The sequence below is a fragment of the Acinonyx jubatus genome, chromosome A1 (assembly GCF_027475565.1).
Source record: "Acinonyx jubatus isolate Ajub_Pintada_27869175 chromosome A1, VMU_Ajub_asm_v1.0, whole genome shotgun sequence".
NCBI classification, from domain to species: domain Eukaryota; kingdom Metazoa; phylum Chordata; class Mammalia; order Carnivora; family Felidae; genus Acinonyx; species Acinonyx jubatus.
The window spans coordinates 174,994,214-175,014,377 of NC_069380.1; the positions used below are offsets into that span (position 1 = coordinate 174,994,214).

The 20,164-nt window shown below is 37.2% G+C and overlaps 1 protein-coding gene across 6 annotated transcripts in view; it reads left to right on the top strand.

The window, feature by feature from the left end:
• The window catches only part of FBXW11 (F-box and WD repeat domain containing 11), a 119,866-nt gene that overhangs the window by 62,575 nt on the left and 37,127 nt on the right, over positions 1-20,164 (top strand). For 4 of the 6 annotated variants that reach the window (XM_027034449.2, XM_027034404.2, XM_027034427.2 and 1 more), the window contains 2 exons: positions 13,037-13,099; positions 16,167-16,392. In XM_027034449.2, coding sequence (XP_026890250.1) covers positions 13,049-13,099; positions 16,167-16,392 — 277 coding nt within the window. In that variant the 5' untranslated portion in view covers positions 13,037-13,048. The remainder of the gene's footprint in view (positions 1-13,036; positions 13,100-16,166; positions 16,393-20,164) is intronic. The other 2 variants (XM_053226510.1, XM_027034459.2) reach the window with 1 other exon arrangement.

Consider the following 20,164-nt stretch of genomic DNA (forward strand, 5'->3'; position numbering starts at 1 on the left):
GTGGGGCTCGAACTCATGAAACACGAGATCATAACCTGAGCTGAAGTCAGATGTTCAACTGACTGAGCCACCGCGGTGCCCCACACCTAAGGGTTTTTAATCATGAGAGGGTTTTGAATTTTGTTATATGCCCTAAATACATGTATTGAAATCATTTTATAACTTACTGCCTTACTATATATTACATTGATTTTTTGACTCTTCAGCCAGTCTTTAATTCTGGGAAAGCCCCAACTGATGATGATGTATTATCCTTTTTATGTAATTTTGCATTTGATTTGCCAATATTTTGTTGAGGGTTTTTACACCTTCCTGCCTGAAGGTAATTGGTCAGTTTTCTATTTTGATAATGTCTTTTCTCAGGTTTTAGCATTAGGATTATTCTAATACAATGACTCATTCTCTCTGTTTTTAAAAAGAATGTGAAAGATTGCTGTTACTTCTTGTCTAAATGTTTGATAGTATTTACCAAGCAAGTCATTTAGGCCTTGAATTTGCTTTGTGGGAAAGTGTTTGTTTTTGTGTAGCACTTAAAGTTTTTAAAAAGTTAACTTTTTTGAGGTATACCTTATTCATAATAAAATTTTCCAATTTTAAGTGTGTAGTTTATGTAGGTTTGACAAATGAATACATATAACATTCGCAGCAATCATATTTATCCGTTTTGTTTTGTTTCTTTTCTTGTGATGTGTTTGAGAGACTTCAGTATAAAGGTAATGTTGGCCTCAGAATGTGAATTGGTAATGTTCTTGCCTCATTTACTTTCTAGAAGTTTATGTAGAATTAATATTACTTCTTTTGTAATTACTAAATAAAATTCACCAGTGAAGACAATTTCTTTAACAGGTATGGGGCTGCTGAGGTTATCTATTTCTCTTGTTGGTATCCATGTGTCTTTTAAGGAATTTGTCTCTTCCATCTGAGTTGTAGAATATATTAGTGTAAAATTATAATATTTCCTTATTTTCCTTTAATGTCTATAGGATCTGTATTCATGGTCCCACTTTTTATCCTGAGATTGGAAATTTGTTTCTTACCTATTTTATTTTCCTTATCAGCTTGGCTAGAGGTTTATCACTTCTATTAATTGTTTCAAAGATACAGCTTTTGGTTTCATTGATTTTTCATTATTGTTTTTCTGTTTCATATTATATTAATTTTGTATCTCATCTTTACTATTTCCTTCCTGCTGCTTATTTTGGGTTTCATTTGCTAATTTTCTAGTTTTTTAAAGGGGAAGCTTAGATTGTTGCTTTGAAGACCATGTCCTTTTCTAATGCATTTAATGTTACAAGTTTCTCTCTAACCACCATTTTAGTTATATCCCACAGTATTTAATATGTTGAATTTTTACTTTCATTCAGTTCACAATGTTTTCTAATATTCTTTGTTATATCTTTTAGTGATATATTAATTTCCGAACCTTTTGGGATTTTCTGTTACATTAATTTTGGATTAATTCTTTGTCATTCTGGAGCATACTTTGTATAAATTCAGCCCTTTAAAATTTATTGAAACCTGTTTTATGGCCCAGAATAACATTTATCTTGGTGAATGTTGTGTACTTGGAAGGAATGTGTTCTCTTGTTGGGTAGAGTGTTCTATAAATGTCAACTAGGTTAAGTTGGCTGATAGTGTTTTTCATGTCCTCCATATCTTTACTCTTTTCTGTCTGCTTGTTCTATGTATAACTAAGAGAGGAGTGTTGAAGTGTCCAAATATAAATTTGGATTTGTCTATTTCTCCTTGGAGTTGTGTCATTGTTTTTTCCTCCAGATGTATCTCAAATCTCTGTTAGAAAAGGGCATATACATTTTGGATTGTTATATTCTTTTGATAAGTTGATCCTTTCATCAATATGAAATACCTCACTTGATCCCTGATAACATTCCTTGTTCTGAAATCTGTTTTGCCTATTATTAATATTAATTTACTTTGACTTTGGGATTTCCTTTGATAAGTAATTCATGGTGTATACCTTTTTCTGTCCTTTTAACCAGTGTGTCTTTACGTTTAAAGTGGGTTTCTTTTAGAGGGCATATAGTTATCCAGTTTCACAATCTCTGCTTTTTAATTGGAGTGTTTTGACTACTTATATTTAATTAATTATTGGTATGTTTGGTAATTAATTATTGGTATGTTTGGTTTTATTTAAAAAGTTTTTTTTAATGCTTATTTATTTATTTTGAGAGAGAGAGAGTGCATGTGCGCAGGGAGAGGGGTGGGGAGGGGCAGAGAGAGAGCGGGAGAGAGAGGGAGAGAATCCCAAACAGGCTCCGTGCTGTCAGCACAGAGCCTGACGTGGGGCTCCATCTCACAAACCATAAGATCATGACTTAAATTTTGGACGCTTAACTGACTGAGCCATCCAGGTGCTCGTCAGGTTTCTTTTAAAATGGTTAACGTTAGAAGCAAAAAAGTAAAAAATGTTTTTCCGGTTTATATTTTTGAGCAATGTTATCCTGTAGGTGCTTTGCACGTGTTATTTCTCTTCCTGCAATGTAGCCAGTGTTCTCCCTGCCCTATGAAAGAGGAAACTGAATCCGAGAGAGAAGTCAAGTAACTAACAGGAAGTCAAGACAGTTTGTCATTGTCAGAGCCCAGAGTTTGCAGTGGGGGCATTGTGTCTCTAAAGGCCTGCTCTTTACTCTTCAGCTGACTGACTCCCTCTGTGGTGCCATGACTCAGTGTCCTTTGGCCATTCTTCTACTACTTTGAAAGCACCTTCTTTTTCTGGCTTCCTTCCTCTAGTGAATATGAAACATTTTACAGGTTTTACTTTAGTAGTTCTCTTCCAAGTGTTAAGCACCAGGAAGCATTAAGGGCACATTCTGCTACTCCCCGTTTGCTTTCTCGGACTCTAGCAGACTTTTATCTATCCATCCTTTTGTTGGACCTTTTTAAGCAGTCAAATAATTAATGAGGTGTTCTTCTTTTATGTAGGTGAATGAATACTTTAGGGCTAATAAAGATGACTGCCTTTCTGAAACTAGATTTTGTTTCTTACTGCTTTTTGTGAGGTCCAGAAATTGTGTTGCATGTCCCCCCCCCCCCCCCCATTTTGAATCCTTGCTCTTTGTAGACAATTTGGAAACTATGGGAAAGGAATAAGTAGAAACAAAATTACCACTTTTGTCATTACAATTCATAGGAAGATTGTAATAATTATAGCCAAGACTCATATCAACAGATACTTATTATACTTCTGTACTTAAGTAGTAAGCCAGGAATTATCGGAAGTGGAAGGAATACAGAATGAATAACTCAGCCAAGCTTTTTCTGCCCTTTGGAGGTTAAATTTGACTAAGGGAGCCCTTATAAGTGCCAGGATTCTCTTTTAAATTTTGTCACTCCCTCTGTCGGGGAGGCCTGTTTCAACCTCAGTTTTATGGATGAGGAAGTGGGCACAGAGAGGTCAGGTGACATGCAGGAGGATCCTGCCTCAACTTTCAGTAACTGGTTTCTGTTTCCTTAGACTAGAGCATATGTATCTGGGGTCTTGGCATGGATTTTTACTTTTGAAAGTTTAATGTTAAAAATCACCATTCCTTACTGTTAAAAAGAGATGTCTTTAAGCAAATAGAAAGCAAAATATACAGAGATAACATTGTTAGCATTTTAACACACCTTTTCTAGATACTGCTCTAAATAAATCAATAATTAAGTTTTATCCATGAAGATGGAGTCCTACAGATGTATTCTGACCCCCCCCCATTTTATTTTTCATTTAAAATTTACCTTAGACCTTTTTTCATGTCACTATTCTTCCAAGAAGTAGTTTTCCCGTAACTTTAGACAGGTGAGTACTATCTTCACAGTTTTGGACATATCTGTATACTGTGTCCTTTTATCTACTTCACATATTTAAAAAATCTGCTGTCTTAAAAAATCAGAAAAGGAGACCGTATTGTTGTATGACTGGAAAATCATGGCACTTGCTGAGACCCACATAAAATTCTAGCCACATACCGTTTGTTACAGTAAACTGAATAGGAAGCTAGGTCTTTTTGTTAAAAACAGATAATTGAAAGTATTTAACAGTGTAAAAAATATCTTTTGGTATAGTTAGAAGAATCGAAAGACAACTGAAAAGGTGGTAGGTAACTTTTGCAGTATGGGATTCATTGTACTCCAATACCTTAATTAGGGGTTTTCAGTGTTTTTAAGTATTTTCATAGTGAGAAATAAAACTTATATTTAGACCCCGCCCAGATTTACATTTAGACTTAGTACATGTAATCATATGTGTAATCATATGTGCACACACATATTTATGTATATGTTTTATATATGTTTGTGTGTGTAACATAACATACATTCCTAAAGTCACCCCAATGTATACTGTATTCCACTGTGAAACATAAGACAGCATAGATTGTAAGATACGCCATTTTCTGTAACATTCAGAAAAAAATGCTACCAGTTTTAAGATGCCATTGATGGTTAAGAAATATCTCAATTTCAGAGATACTAAAATGTGAAAAAATATGTGTTAGAATTGATGAAATAAGAGATGTGCTGTGTGTTCTTTTCCTCTTTCTTTCTTTCTTTCTTTCTTTCTTTCTTTCTTTCTTTCTTTCTTTCTTTCTTTCTTTCTTTAATGCTGGGTGTCCATTAAGTTGGTATTATAAACCACAGTGTGTTGTAAACTGCAATTTGAAAAACATAATGAATGCTGACTCCTACTTTGCATAAAGATTAGTATAGATGAATTTTAGATGTAAGTATAAAGGTGAAATAGGGTCACCTGGGTGACTCAGTTGGTTAAATGTTGGACTCTTGGTTTAAGCTCAGGTTGTGATCTCCCGGTTCCTGAGAGAGCAAGTCAGGCTCAGTGCTGACAGCATGGAACCTGCTTGGGATTCTCTCTCCCTCTCTCTGCCCCTCCCCTGTTTTCACTCAATGTATGTGCCTGTGCTCTCTCTCTCCCTCCCTCTCCCTCTCTCCCTCTCTCTTTCAAAATAAATAAATAAACTTTGGGGAGGAAAAAAGTGAAACTTCTAGGCTACTCCATGGGAGACTATATAATAAATAAACATTAAAAAATTAAGATCAATTACTTCTCTTTATCAAAAGACACCATTAAGAGAATGGAAAGTTAAGCCACAGATTAAGAGGAGACCTTTGCAATAAATATATTTGGAAAGGGACTCTATTCTAGGATAAATAAATTTCTGGAAATGAGTAAGAAAAGACTGTCCAATTAAAAATGGTCAAAAGCTATTTTTTTTTAACATTTATTTTATTCTGAATTTATTCCTGGGCTGCAAGTTTTTGTTTCTCCAGTTTCCTCTTGGATATCTTTTTCTTTGGTGCAACCACCTCTTCTGATTTAGGAATACTTTGCTCTTTTTCAGTAAGGATCATCTCAATGTGTCAGGGAGAGTTCATGTATGGGTTAATCCGACCCTGAGCTCTGCAAGTTCTGTGCTGCATCCTGGGGGCTTTGTTCACCTAGATGTGGTCAATGACCAGAGAATGTACATCTAAACCCTGAAGTTCAGCATTACTGTCTGCATTTTTAAGCATTTACAGTAAAAATTACTATATTTTATGATCTGATTGTTCACCCCTACTATAGACCCAACAGAAATACCTGCCCATGTACACCAGCAGACATGACAGAATTATTTTAAATGCCAAAAGTGGAAGTGACCTACATGTTAATCAGTAGTAAAATGAATAAATATTTTTTGAAATAATATAGAGCAGTGAAAAAGAATGAACTGTTGCTGTATTTAAGAATCTGAAATCATAGTGTTAAGCAAAAGAAGCTAGACCTAAAGAGTATATATGATAAGAATCTATTTACTTAAAGTTCAAAAATGGGAGCAACCTGAGTGGCTCAGTCGGTTAAGTGTCAGACTCTTGACTTTGGCTCAGGTCATGATCTTATGATTTGAGACCCACATTGGGCTCTGTGCTGACAGCACAAAGCCTGTTTGGGACTCTCCATCTTTCTGCCCCTTTCCTGCTTGTGCACATGTGTGCACTCTGTGTCTCTTCTGTCTCTGTCTCTCTCAAAATAAATAAACATTAAAAAAAAGTTCAAAAATGAATGTATAAATCTATGGTGATAATAAAAACATTAGTGGTTACCTTTGGCCATTAATGACTGGGAGGTAATATGAGGAAAATATTTATGGACCCTGGCAATGTTCTTTATGTTGGTCTGAGTACTAGTTACACTTGAGAATTAAACCCTTTATTATATTATACTTCAATAGAAATGTTTTTAAAAAGAACTAAAAATTTTTACTATCATATATTAAAAACAAAATTTTTTTTTTTACATTTATTTTTGAGAGACAGAGAGAGACAGAGCACAAGTGGAGGAGGGGCAGAGAGAGAAGGAGACACAGAATCCGAAACAGGCTCCAGGCTCTGAGCTGTCAGCACAGAGCTCAACACGGGGCTCAAACTCACAAACCATGAGATCATGACCTTGAGCCGAAGTTGGACGCTTAACCGACTGAGCCACCTAGGCGTCTGTATCATATTTTTAAATGATACCCTGTTGTTGGACATTTACATTGTTTCCTAGTTTTCCATGTTATAAATTGTCGTAACTATAATTTTCTATAGACATACAGTTCCTTAGGAAAAATTGCTAAAGTTAAATTATGTCCATTGTTAAGTAGTACTTTTTGAAGTTATGTATTGATAAATATTCTCTGAAAAGTAACAATTTATAATCTCACCAGAGTGCCCAATTCCTGTAGAGTACATAAAAATAAAAGTTGCCAATTTTGGTAGGTGAAAAATTGCATCTTTTTATTGTTGTAGGTGTTCATTTTTGATGGCCATTTAAATTTCTCATTTTGAAATATCTACTTACTCTTATTTGCCTATTAGGGTATTAGTTTTGGTTTCCTTATTAATTTATTAGAAATATTTATATAGTAACTTATTTATCATACATTGCAATACTTCCCCCAATGTATTGTATTTGTTTTTGAAATTTATTGTGAACATTCATGAGTTTGAATTTTTTTATCCAATCACATCTACATTTATTTCTGTCTTTGGTATCATGCTTAGACAGCCTTTCCCTGGTTCCATGAATTTGTAGAAACTCCTGTATGCTTGCTTTTAGTAGTTTTATGGTTGTAATTTTTCACACTTGATTCTTTGTATCCATAGTATTTATTGGGATGTAATATGAGGTAGCATTTTAACTTTTCTTTATTTTTAAAAAGTTTTTATATTCATTCATTCATTCATTCATTCATTCATTCATTCAAAGCAGGCTCCACACCCAGTGTGGATCCCAGTGTGGGGCTTGAACTCACAGACATGAGATCAAGACCTGAGCTGAGATCAAGAGTCCCATGCTTGACCAGCTGAGCCACCCAGGTGCCCAACTTTTGTTTATTTTTATTTATATTTTTTGAGCATGTGCGTGTGTGCACAGGGCAGGGGCAGAGGGAGGGAGGTGGGGAGGGAGAAAGAGAGATGAATGAATGAATGAATGAATCTTAAAGCAGCTCCACACTCAATGTGAGCCCCACAGGGGACTTGATTCCAAGACCCTGGGATCATGACCTGAGCCAAAATCTAGAGTCAAACCCTCAACTGACTGAGCCATGAGCCACCCAGGCACCCTCCACCCCCATCTTTTATTTTTAATCCCGTAAAGAGTATTATCTCTTTCTCACCAATTTGAAACTCTGACTTTAAAATACACAGATTTGTAAGTATAAATGATTGGTTTCTGGACTTTCTATTTTGTTTCATTGATCTTGCTTTGCCAGAACCATACTGCTTTAATTATTGTAGCTCAATTTTTTTTAAAAAATATCTAATAATAAAAAATAATTGGTGGTGAGGAAAGGAAGAAAAATTTTATCCTGTGTTCATTCTTCTACATACTTTGATATGATCTTGTCATGTAGTGTCAGGAACAGCCAAGCACCTAGTTAGAAGTGTGAGTAGAACTGCAGATTAGATAAACTGGAACAGAACTTACTACATTCTAGAAATTACGTGGCAGTGATTTCAGACAAACTCCCAAAGAATTAAAATTTAAAAATTTTATTTTAATTGTAGAAAGAAATCAACTGGTTTGTTTCTATATTTTGATATTTGTGTGGAGGGACAAGAAGATTTTTGATTAGCTATGTTTAATGGTGGCTGGAGTTGTTGCTTTAAAAAGTCATGTACGCATAGATGCGTTCATGTTTTTCTTCCTTCTGGAGTTGTGAGATTACTATGAGAAAGGGGACTGCTTTTTTGGAAAAGCTTGTCTCTTCTTTTTCCAAGTGAATGTTTCTCCCTCTTCAGTGATCTCATTTACCCGTAATGTGTTGGTAAGATTTAGGTTTAAGGGGAAGGAATTTTAGGTTAGACTAGGGGCCTGGGTGGAATTAACAATAACAACACAGAGGTGTTTGGTTTATTTGTGTGAGTCATTGTTCTGTTTATCTTTGGAATTTGTGGCACATAGTAACTAGCAAACTAGATTTGGACATTTCTGCTTGGCTTGATCTTAACACAATAATCTTTTCTTGATTTCTGACTGTGTGTGATACTTTTTCTGTGCCCTAGGATACTCTGTCAGTTGTTTTTTTAATGTTCTATGGAAAGCCAAGCTTTTATTTGTTTGGTCTACTTGATCTGTCAAAGATGCAAGGGTGTTTTAAAAATTTTAAAAAAATACATAACTTTTTTCCTTGATATATGTTGTGGAATTTTATATTTAGTGTATATATAAAAGTACACATTATCCTCTTCACAAATTACGACTTTTAGAGATTTTTAAAAACTCTTTGTCACTCAGTGATTTGACTTGAGTATTGTTCTCCTTGTGCAATAATGAGTTTTTCTTTCCTTAATTTGAATTTTCCTGTTCTGGTTTTGCTCATTCCTTTTATTTACCCCTTGTGATTTTTGTTATGCTTACCTTTGTGAGCAGGGGAATGCCCAGATTCAATTTCGTTTTATTAGAGAATGCTGATTGCGGCCCATTAAATGAACTTCATAGGCTACAACCAGCAGTTGGAAAATACTTGAGATGTGTTTTTCTGTACAGAAAGGATGTTGACATCTGATTAGAACAGACCTAGAACTGATTCCTGCATCTCTCTCATTTACCAACTTTGTGACTTTTAATCACTTACTTAATCTGTTCCTCATTTTTTTTTGTAAAATTGCAATATATACATTCATATTTTTTTCCTCAAAATTAAAAGGCAATGGATGAAACAAGCCTAGATTAGAGACCCAATGAAGTTAGCTAATAGCATTTTTGCATTATATGTCTGTCATTCTTAATGTCTTAAGTCCCCCAATTTTAAAACACTAAAGAAAATGGCAGAATGCTCCCATGTTTTCCAGATCCTTTGTGGTTTTTTTTATTTTTGCTTCCTCTAAAGAGTAAGACTCCTTTTGTATGAAAATCTTATGTTGTATAAACATTTCTCTTTTTAAAAAATTTTTTTAATGTTTGTTTATTTTTGAGCGAGAAAGTGCAAACAGGGAAGGGGCAGAGAGAGAGGGAGACAGAATCTGAAGCAGGCTCCAGGCTCTGGGCTGTCAGCACAGATCCCAATGCGGGGCTTGAACTCACGAACTTTGAGATCATGACCTGAGCCAAAGTCGGACGCTTAACCTACTGAGCCACCCAGGTGCCCCTGTATAAGCATTTCTATCATGAAACTCATAATGCCGAATTTGTAGCATTTTTAAAGTAGGAAATGTATTTCTCTTATATAACTCTTAAAGTAGATTTTTCCAAGTGACATATATTCTCTTAGCTGGTGGCACCTACTGGCAAAGATGTATCACGACTTAGAGCTTGTTGTACCTACACATAGACTCAGCTCATAAAGCAGTCAGGGAAAGATGAGAGGAGACTCGGAATATTTTGTGCCTACCAAAGTGGTCATTTCCTTTGTCTCCCAGAAACCTGGGTCTGGTGAAGTGAGAGGAGGGAGGACTTCTGCATGCTATTGCCCTAGTCCAGTGTTTTCCAGTATTTGCTGAGCTCTTGTTAAATGAGGTATTGTTATAATAAGAGAGGTGTCCGTGTCCAACAAACTTGGGAAAGCTAGGTTAAACTACTATCTTAACCTGATTGTTACTTACGAGACATCTCTGAACCTTTAGTGTCTTAAGTGTTGGTTTTTTAAAATATTTTTATTTATTTTTGAGACAGAGAGAGACAGAGCATGAGCAGGAGAGGGGCAAGGAGAGAGGGAGACACAGAATCTGAAGCAGGCTCCAGGCTCTGAGCTGTCAGCACAGAGCCCGATGTGGGGCTCAAACTCACAGACCGTGAGATCATGACCTGAGCTGAAGTCGGATGCTTAACCGATTGAGCCACCCAGGTGCCCCTTAACGAAGTGGTTTTTAACCTCGGGGGTGGGGAGGGAGAGAGCAAGTGTTTGTGCAGCATATAGCATTTGTCAGGTTTTATTAGACCATGGGACCCTTTTTTCTCTGAGCATCTCTTGTGTCACCTGGAAGACTCTTGGGAAATGATCCTCTGATCAATGTAGCTTCAGAGTAGCATTTTCCGTTTGGCAGCTTCTTGTCAGGGCTTTATAAGAGAAGTTGAAAAGATATGTATGATGGGGGAGCTATTCCGGCCACCCCAGGGCTTTATTAAATACAATTTTATTAAATCGTATCTTTTTATCCACTTTTATCAAGCCTTAAGAGAATAGTTGCTATTTTTATCAGAGGGGTTGTTTCTTTCTCATCTGTATAAATAAACACCATTTCTCTGTTTTGGAATGGGTGAAAGGAAGAAAGACAGTTGTTTCTTGTGTAATCTGTAGGGACTTCTGACTTTTTATTTCCTCCCTGAGTAAGGAAAGTATTTAGGTAGCTTAGGTCAGAAGAGTTCTGGTGGGTTCAGACTCCTGTATAACAGAAGTTTTTACTTCAGTTGTTTTAACATTGTATTTATTTTTGAGAGACAGAGCCTAAACGGGGGAGGGGCAGAGAGAGAGGGAGACACAGAATCCGAAGCAGGCTCCAGGCTCTGAGCTGTCAGCACAGAGCCCGACGCGGGGCTCGAACCCATGAACCGTGAGATCGTGACCTGAGCCGAAGTCGGATGCTTAACCAACTGAGCCACCCAGGCGCCCCAAAAGTTTTTAGTTTAAAACCCTACATATATGCACTGCTCATACATTTCCTCAGGTGCCTGAAGATGGGGGCAGGGACTTGCCATTTTTCTTCTACTTTATATGCTTACTCTTCATGTTTCCAGCCATGGTTTCTTCTTGTTACTCTCTTAGAACCCAGGACATTGTGACCTTGCAAAGATGGCTTTGTAACTACTAGTTGGACCCAGCAGATGAGGTATTAAGTCACTGTTTCCACTTTGTTCACTCCCCTGCCAGCTTTATGAATCTTAAGTCCTTCAAGATAGCAGTAAAAGGAAAATTACATGGAGAGAGAAGTACTACTTTTGTTTTTCTCTTCTCCACCCTCTTCTTCCCATTCAGGATCATTTATTACCGTCTACTCTAGACCTGTTTTGGACTCTTGGACACAATGTCCTCCTCTCTAGCTCATGGTTGGCTTTCCACATGTGGGGAACCCTGACCGTTTGCCCTTCTCCCCCATTGCAGACCTTGGCACTGTGGGACTTGTAAGATTCTATTGAGGGAGCCATCTGGAGCCATTCTGTCAAAGCCTGAGGTTAAAAAGTGTGAGACGATAACACTTAAGGGAAAGTAGCATCTTCAAAGCTGGGCGTGAATGATTTTTTGAGTACCAGTTACACACCAAACACTGTGCTGGGGAGTCTCCATCCCACAGTACCTCTATGTGGTTTGTATTTGTCCATGGGTAAAACACCTTACTCAGAATCTCACTCACACACACACACACACACACACACACACACTGAATAAGTGACCACCTCACAAATGCAACGTGTCTCTGGTTTCAAAGCCTTTGACTGTTGTACTACATACTGTATTCCTGATCAGAGCAAGCTATGTGACCTGCAAAGCACTAGTGTTCTGTAGTGATTCTTCTGTCATTACCCACGTTGGGAAATACTGTGTGGGTGCAAACATTTTATGACTTGAAGAAAAAAAGGAAAAATAGGGAAGTTTTGAGAGATAGGCTTATCCCTAAAGGCAGTAAACAGAATCTTGTAAACACCAGTGACTTAAACAGATCTATAGGATTCTTTTGAATAATACTGTGGAGTGTTACAGTTTATCTTTTGTACCCCAATCTTAGAACTTTAGGTTTGGGAAAGAATCTTAGAGGTTCTTGAATTGTTATTCCTTTCGGAGCACTACTCTCCCACTTCCCCTTCTCATTAAGTTTCCATTTAGCCATTAGGTAGGAGCTTCAAAAGGGAAAATCCAATCATGTATAATCTCTAGTTAATGGGCATCTATTGAGCGACTAGGTCACCAGAAAGAATAATCACACAGTGCCTCTTTGTGCGGTAAACACAAAAATCAAAAGCTAATGCATTCCCAAGGCAAGCCAGATTGTTACTGGCTACCAGCATCCTCCCCTTCAGGGAAGAAGTTGGGCCACCCACCACTGGTGCTTGCTAAGGGAGATTGCAAAGCCGGTCTAGAAAAACAAGGTTATCAAGGAAGGAAAGAGAAAAGCAAGGGGGGACTTCCAGAGCTTGGCAGTACTAATTGCAGGTGATGGTTGGGATGGATTACTGAATAGCAGACATTCTAGTAAATGTTTGTGCAATCGAAGAACTAAGTGGGTCTCCGTGGCTTCTTGCCACAAGTTAAAAGAATAACAGTGATGGTTGAGGTAGAGCCTCAGCCCCAGTCCCATAATTTAGCTTGTTTTCTAAGTATGCCCAGTCTTCATAAATAAAGACTTTATGCTTAGTTTTGTCCAGCAACTAACTGTAACTTCAACTAATGTATGAAGATGAGCACAACCCTTTTGACCCCAAAATGGCATCTGTTAGCCACAAGCCAAATAGTTCTTGGGTTGGTGTTGGTACATTCTACTTTGGGTTTTCAAAATTATATTTTGGTGTAGGATTTGCAAAACTCGGCATAATTCAAATAACCTGTTTTTCCCCCCTTAGAACACTTCAGTTATGGAGGATCAAAATGAAGATGAGTCCCCAAAGAAAAATACTCTTTGGCAGGTAGGAATGACGACGCACAGATAAGAGCAGTTGACTTACTATAGATAAGATGCTCCCTCAGCTCATGTCCTCAATGAAAACCAGAGCCAAGCAAGCGTTTTTGTTTTCTTTTGTGCAATTTTGCTAGTTTCGGAATTCACCCTAATTTATCTTCTGTTCCTCAGGAAAGTGTCATTACGAATAGTAAAAAATTTTGGAGTTGCTACAAAGATTCTGAAGTGTCTGTAGCCTAAAATACTCAGTTTGTCGCCACAGTCCAAGCCAAAGATGGTCAGTGGTGGCATCCTTTGTCACCAGAATAGCACCATGCCATACCAGTGTGTGTGCATTGGTGATTTTGTCTCCCTACCCTCACCCTTTTCCCCCATTTCTTGTTAGTTTGCCCTTTCCTTTCTTTTTTCTTGGTTCTTTTTAGTCCTGCCAGTTTTCCTCCCAATTCCCCAGGGTTTTTTTTGCCCTAGCTACGGGGAGGGATGCTATGTAAAGTTTCATGATTGGATCTTTCCATCAACCATTATGGTGCAAATAGCTTTGCCCCTCAGAAAGACACAGTAAGAGGCAAATAAACCTAAAGATGAAGAGAATAATGTTAAAAAATATTCTCTGCATTCATTTGATTTGAAATGAGAGGAGTAGATGAGTTAGCAAGAATAAAGTATGCCCAACAAATTTACGATGAAATAAGCAAAGCAAAACAATGTCAGGAAAATCTGGGCTCAGCAGGTGGCTAGAAGTAGAAATGGGAAATGTGCTGTAGAACTGTGCACTTGCCACTGCGTCGGGGGAACTGTGTGCAGCTTGATGTCTGTTCCTCCTTCATGCTCCGTATTTTCCAATAGGGTTCTCTTCATTGACTATTGATTTTTCAGTTCACAGTGGTTCTTAACATTTTGGCTTTCAGTTTTTCTTTCGTAAGTTCTTTTAGTTAACTAGTTAATGGTATACCAATGCTGTAGGGAAGTTAGATGTTTAAGAACCCTTCTGTAAATGAAATAATAATCTCTTTGCTTATCAAATGATAATGGATGTGAAAGTATTTTGGAAATTATAAAGCAGTACACAAATGCAAGTTGTTACCATATATTTAACCTGTCAGGAAAGCAATTATTTTGACAAGTTACAATGAGTAAAATGTAGAAAAGAAGGAGGAAGGAAATACGGCTGTTTTTTTTTTTTTTTAATATATCCTTTATTCTGTCTTGTGTGTTCCCCATTGCACAAACTAACCGTGATTGTAATGCTGTATAAAATTCTGCATCTTGTCTTTTGTTCCTTAATATTGTTTCATAAACATGTTCTCTTGTTATTAAGATGTTACTATATAAACCTAATTTTAATGGCTTCATTATAGTACCTTATGTAGATGTATTATTATTCGCTTTAACCAGTTGCCTATAGTCGGGCAGTTCCTATAACATTATACTCAACATCCTTATACTTAAAAGTAGCAGAGATGTCCCTTATACTAGCTGATACTCACCACCCTGAAGAATTTTCACTTCTGACTGTTTTGAACGTTGATTTTTGGGCTCTGTCAGATAGAGGTCTTAACTACAAGCAGCATCATAAATTTCTGTTCAATGCTGCCCTCTGGTGGTACCCAGTGTCAGTGAGCTCTCCATCCAATTTCCGGGGGGGGGGGGGGGGAAACATTCCTAGAGAAGGAGGTAGTAAGATAAATGGGATGGGAGGTGAATGCCTTCTCACTATGTACCTTTAAATGTGGACATAAAAACTTGCTGCAGAGAGGTATGATATATAAGATTTTAATAAGGAAAGTCAGACTCCTTTGGTTATTTATGAAGGATGTCTTCTTCCTGGGATAGATTCAGTTAAATTAGGGGACATAGTGATAACAAAGCTCTTGGTTCTTTCTGTGTAAAACTTCTGAGATAAGCTCGTGCATGGAGTTAATGCATGTCTGTAATATAACTCTTCAGTTTTCAAAATTCTCTTCTAGGCTATTTCTGGTGTTACACATGAAGGGGCTCTCGAAGGAGTGACTGGTAGATAGCTTGGCAAATGTTTGACAAAAACATTGAAGTAATTTTGGTTTTAAACAGGGATGTTACTGAGCCTTATAACACCAGTGGCAGTTGTGGCTTCAGTCTGGGGATTCCAATTTTTTTTTTTTTTGATGCTGTTGTCAGATAAAGTATATGTAGTTTTTATTTTTTAAGAAATATACTGGTTTTATGCAAGAACCATCATCCATGTAGCTTTGAGGAGAAATGGTGCATAGGTAGTATAGGAGTCTGTGGGATATCATCGACCAACTCTATAGGATGAGAATCTTTTGAGGTGTATGTGGTTCACCTTGGGTTGCTTTCAGAATAGGTGAAGAAAAAAGAGTGAAAGTCTAAACTGTTATTTGCTAGCAGTCTAGTAGCTCTGGTAACAGTTTGGAGATGGGTTCAATTTTTAGATTGAATTGCCTTCAGATTTCTTCATTAAATGGACCAGTGGTTTTCAAAGTGTGGTCTCTAAAGTGCATTCTCCGGACCATCAGCACCAATACCACCTGGGAACTTGCAACTTCTCAGGCTCTACTCCAGACCTATAGAATGAGGACATCTGTGGTGGAGCTTGGCAGTCTGTCTGTTAAGAAGCCCTCTTGTTACTCTGATGCACACACAGGTGTGAGAACCATTGGCTAGATGAATATAGCATTGACTTTGATCTTTGAAGAAGTAAAGCAAACTACTAATAGTCAATCAGTTGCTATTTTGCCAAGTTGAGCACGTTCTCTAAGATAGTTATCTCTGACATTGGTTATCTAATAACCACATGGTTTTGGAATAAGCATTGGAGAATGATGACTTGGGACACCAGATAGCTTTATAAATAGCTGTAAATTCGACATTTACTTTAGAGACTTAATTTGAGGCCCTAAATACATTTTAAATTACTTCATGAACGAATTAATAAAGGAATGAGTTTGGCTTCAGGGTATAACTGGTATTTTAAGATTAAATACACAGGGTGAAAAATGTTTCCAATAAAATACTAATTAGAGTTTTTTTCTTTGTCAAACTAATTATTTTTTTTGTTTATTTTTCTAAAATAGATAAGTAATGGAACATCATCTGTGATCGTCTCCAGAAAGAGGCCATCAGAAGGAAACTATCAAAAAGAAAAAGACTTGTGTATTAAATATTTTGACCAGTGGTCTGAATCAGATCAAGTGGAATTTGTGGAACACCTTATTTCACGAATGTGTCATTATCAGCATGGACATATTAACTCTTACCTGAAGCCCATGTTGCAGCGGGACTTTATTACCGCTTTACCAGGTAACTGTACTTGTCTTTTAAAAAGCTGAGCAGTAGAAGAATGTCTAGTCCAAGGGCCTACGCAGAAATCAGTAGATATTTGTGAAATGAATGAATGAGTACAGTGTGACTACAGTGTGAGTTTCTTTGGTACCCATACTATATTTTATTATGGCATTGGAAAAGGAGTTATAATTTAGGATCTGTATAGGAAATGTAGGCAGTTGCCACGATTAGTGGTGTTGATCATTGGTCATACCATTGTTTAATTTAGTTTAATGAGCTAATGCTATCCTGTTTTTTAAAGTGTTTATTTATTTTGAGGTGGGGGAGAGGCAAAGAGAGAGGGAAAGAGAAACCCATGCAGGCTGTGTACTGTCAGCACAGAGCCCAATGCAGAGCTTGATCCCATGAACTGTGAGATCAAGACTTCAGCTGAAATCAAGAGTTGGACGCTTAGCGTACTGAGCCACCGAGGCATCCCTATGCTGTTAGTTTTGATGTAGCCTATATATAATCTGGATTTTGCTTTTATAAGTAATTTAAAAAATATATGAGATAATTTTTCCTACAGCATTTATGTTTAAGCAGTGTCCCAAAGTTTAGGATGTTCATTTGTACTTAAAATGACACTTAGGGTAGGGAATGGTACAAATGTCTTGGAAAAACTGATGGCATGTCTTTATTACATTTTTTGAAAAACTTATTTCTGGATCTTCTCCCTCACCACTTCTCTTTTTCTCTCTCCCTCCCTCTCTGTCTCTCTCTCTCCCTCTTCCTCCCATCCCCATACTCCTCTGGTTAAGTTTACTTTGATTTAAAAAAAAAAGAGAGAGAGAGAGAAACTATTTTTTTAGAGTAGTTTTAGGTTCAGAGCAAAATTGAATGGAAAATACAGAGAATTCATATAGTCTCCATATCCCCATCCTACCTCACTATCACCATCCCATCCAGCCTCCCCCGTTAACATCCCATCCAGGTGGCTCATTTGTTCTGGGACACATGGGCCTACATTGACACATTATTATCACCCACTCCATACTCATGAGGGGTCACTCTTGGTGTGCATTCTTTGGGTTTGCACAAATGTGTAATGACATGTATCTGCCATTATCGTATCATATTGAATAGGTTCACTGCTCTAAAAAGCCTCTGTGCTCTGCCTGTTTTATGCCCACTTTGATTTTTGATCACTCATTAATTCTGTCTTTTCTCTCTTTATTTCTCTTCCTCCTCCTCCTCTTCCTTCTCCTTCTCCTTCTTCCTTTAATTTTGATTTTAACTTTAATTTTAAATTTGGCTAGGTAAGAAAGATTTCTGAAGAGAATGCTGGCCAGAATGTTTCTTCTAATAATGGTCATTGTGGTCTAGAGGTTATAACTGCCATGCCAGGGTAGACCTAGAAATAGCCAGGGATAAAAGTGCCATTGCCACCAGCCCTGTCCCGTCAGAGCTTCTCTTCAAAGAAGAGCTCTTCTCTTCAAAGAGTAGCTCCTTCCTTAGCTTGTCTGTGATTTACAGTGCATCAGGACTCCATGCTCTAAGTATTTTCATGGCAAATAGGAGCTGTTCTCAGGTCTCAGGCAAATTGAAAGGCCAGTTTTGAATTTCGAATCTTTCTTCCAAAATGTGTACATTTACTTTCTACAGTGGGAGTGTAAGGATATTTGAGAGTTAGCTTAGGAAATTTTGACTCTTCTGGTTTATTTTATGCTGAAATATAGCACTGTTTGCTCCATTTCATTCATTAGTATTTCTAGAAAAGAAAATAAGAACCCTCTCTTTCTAGAATTGTGTAGTATTTAATTGCTACGAAGGATCTTAGCCATCACTTAATCCTCTTTCTCACTCTATAGACCAGGAAGCCAAGGATCAGAGAAATTTCATGAAATGATGAAGATCATACATCTTGGTTATTGTGGTGATTGAATTGTGGTGATGGTGGGGGCTGGTTCAAAAGTTAGTGCAAAGGCTGAAATTGCTAGGATTACTCTGGAAAATTCTTATTGGCCATAGTATAGAATACATGTTTACAACCCAATTTACAGCCCAGTTATTTATGATAGGGAGAAAGGAGGAAACAGATATGGTTTTAATTGTATGAGAGGGAAGGAGGATGAGGGGTTCAGGGGGAGAGAATTATAAGTGAGTTTAAGTAAGGTGATTGACCATGTGGTGCCGTCTCTCTGGTATGAGCAGTGCCAGAACTCAGAACCTCCAGCAGCCAAGCCTTTCTGTGGACTCAGGTTGCATCTCATATCTAGAAAAGATCAGACAGTTAAATATTCGATGATGGTACTTGTTCCTCATAAGTGCTTTGAAACTATGCCTCCATTTTGCTCAAGGAAACCTGTTGTTTTTTGGTTTGCTTGCTTTCTGCTGCTTTGGTTTTATTTTATTTTTGCCTGTAATTTGCTTCTCAAACATTTTAGAGTGCCAGGAAACTCACCTTGTATTTACAGAATATCCACAAGGTGGCACTGTTGAAGTTCTCTTGATTTGCAGAGTGTAGTCCAGAGGCAACCCCTTCTCTTGGGGAGTGTACAGTCTTGGAGAAGAGACAGAACAGATGAACATGTGTTATGTATATAAATATGGTTAGTATAATTGCATACAATTCAGTTTTCATTACAGCGAATTTTAAGGCATTGTCCATATCTCTGTTAAAGTGGAATTTTGTGGTATTGAATATTACATGAAATGAATGGACCATTGGCTGGGACATGGAAATATTTTTGTTAAAATGCTATTTGTTTTAACAGGATTTGATCTGAACATGTATACATATGTCAGTATATATCATACATACGAATCTAATAGCTGGGGACAAGCTGGCCAAGTTGATTGTGTTCGTGTCTAGTAGACTTGGATTAAACCTGGCATTAGTTCCTTAACACAGACCCTGCCTTAAGAGTATTAGGGGAGAAACTGGTCTATGTGTACGTGCATAAATTTAATAATGTATGGAGCAACTTAGTAATCACTATTCTAGTTTGGTGTTGAACTTTTACCATAGATGATCTTGAGTTTGAAGTTTTACTGTTTCAGTTGTCAAGTTAAGACTTCTTTTGATTGGGAAAACCATTAATTCTATAAAAATTGTCTGTAGTTCTCGCTTTTTAATGCTTACTGTGAATATCATACCTGTCAGTATAGGGAAAATGGAAAATGTTTGTGGTCTCTGGCTCCTTTTGGTTCAGTGGAAAAAGTGATAATTATGATATGCTTTTCTAAAAATCATGGTAAATGTTTAGTCTGCAATGTCAATTTCTGCAGGCTAAGTTTGTGGTTTGTAAGAACTGTTGTTAAAGGGAAAATTTACATCATTTGAAGTAGAGGCAGATTGTACTTCAAAGAGGATGATAAGCATTGGCGATGTTTTTGGTGAGGTATCTGAGCAATTAAGAATTTTGAAACACTTAGCTTCCTGGCCATGGTTTATTCATTTGTCTTATCCCCAAGTAAGGGCGATAAACCGTTATGGACTGTAAATGTGACAGACTAAATCAAAGGTCTTGAGAGAGCATAGCTGAGGCTTTAGGCTGGGTGTAGGGCCAAGGACCAGCATGACAGAGTGGAAAGAGTGTGGGTGTTGGATTTAGACCGTCGCTAAATTTGAATCCCAACCCCTGCACTTGATAGTTACATGAGCCCACTTTTTGGAGCCTCAGTGTCCTTATCTGTACGGGAGTAATAATAATAATACTTCATGGGATATTGTAAAGATTAAAGACAAGGTATGTAATATGCCTGACATCTGGTGGGTATTGTGAGGATGGTAGCTTGAAAAAGA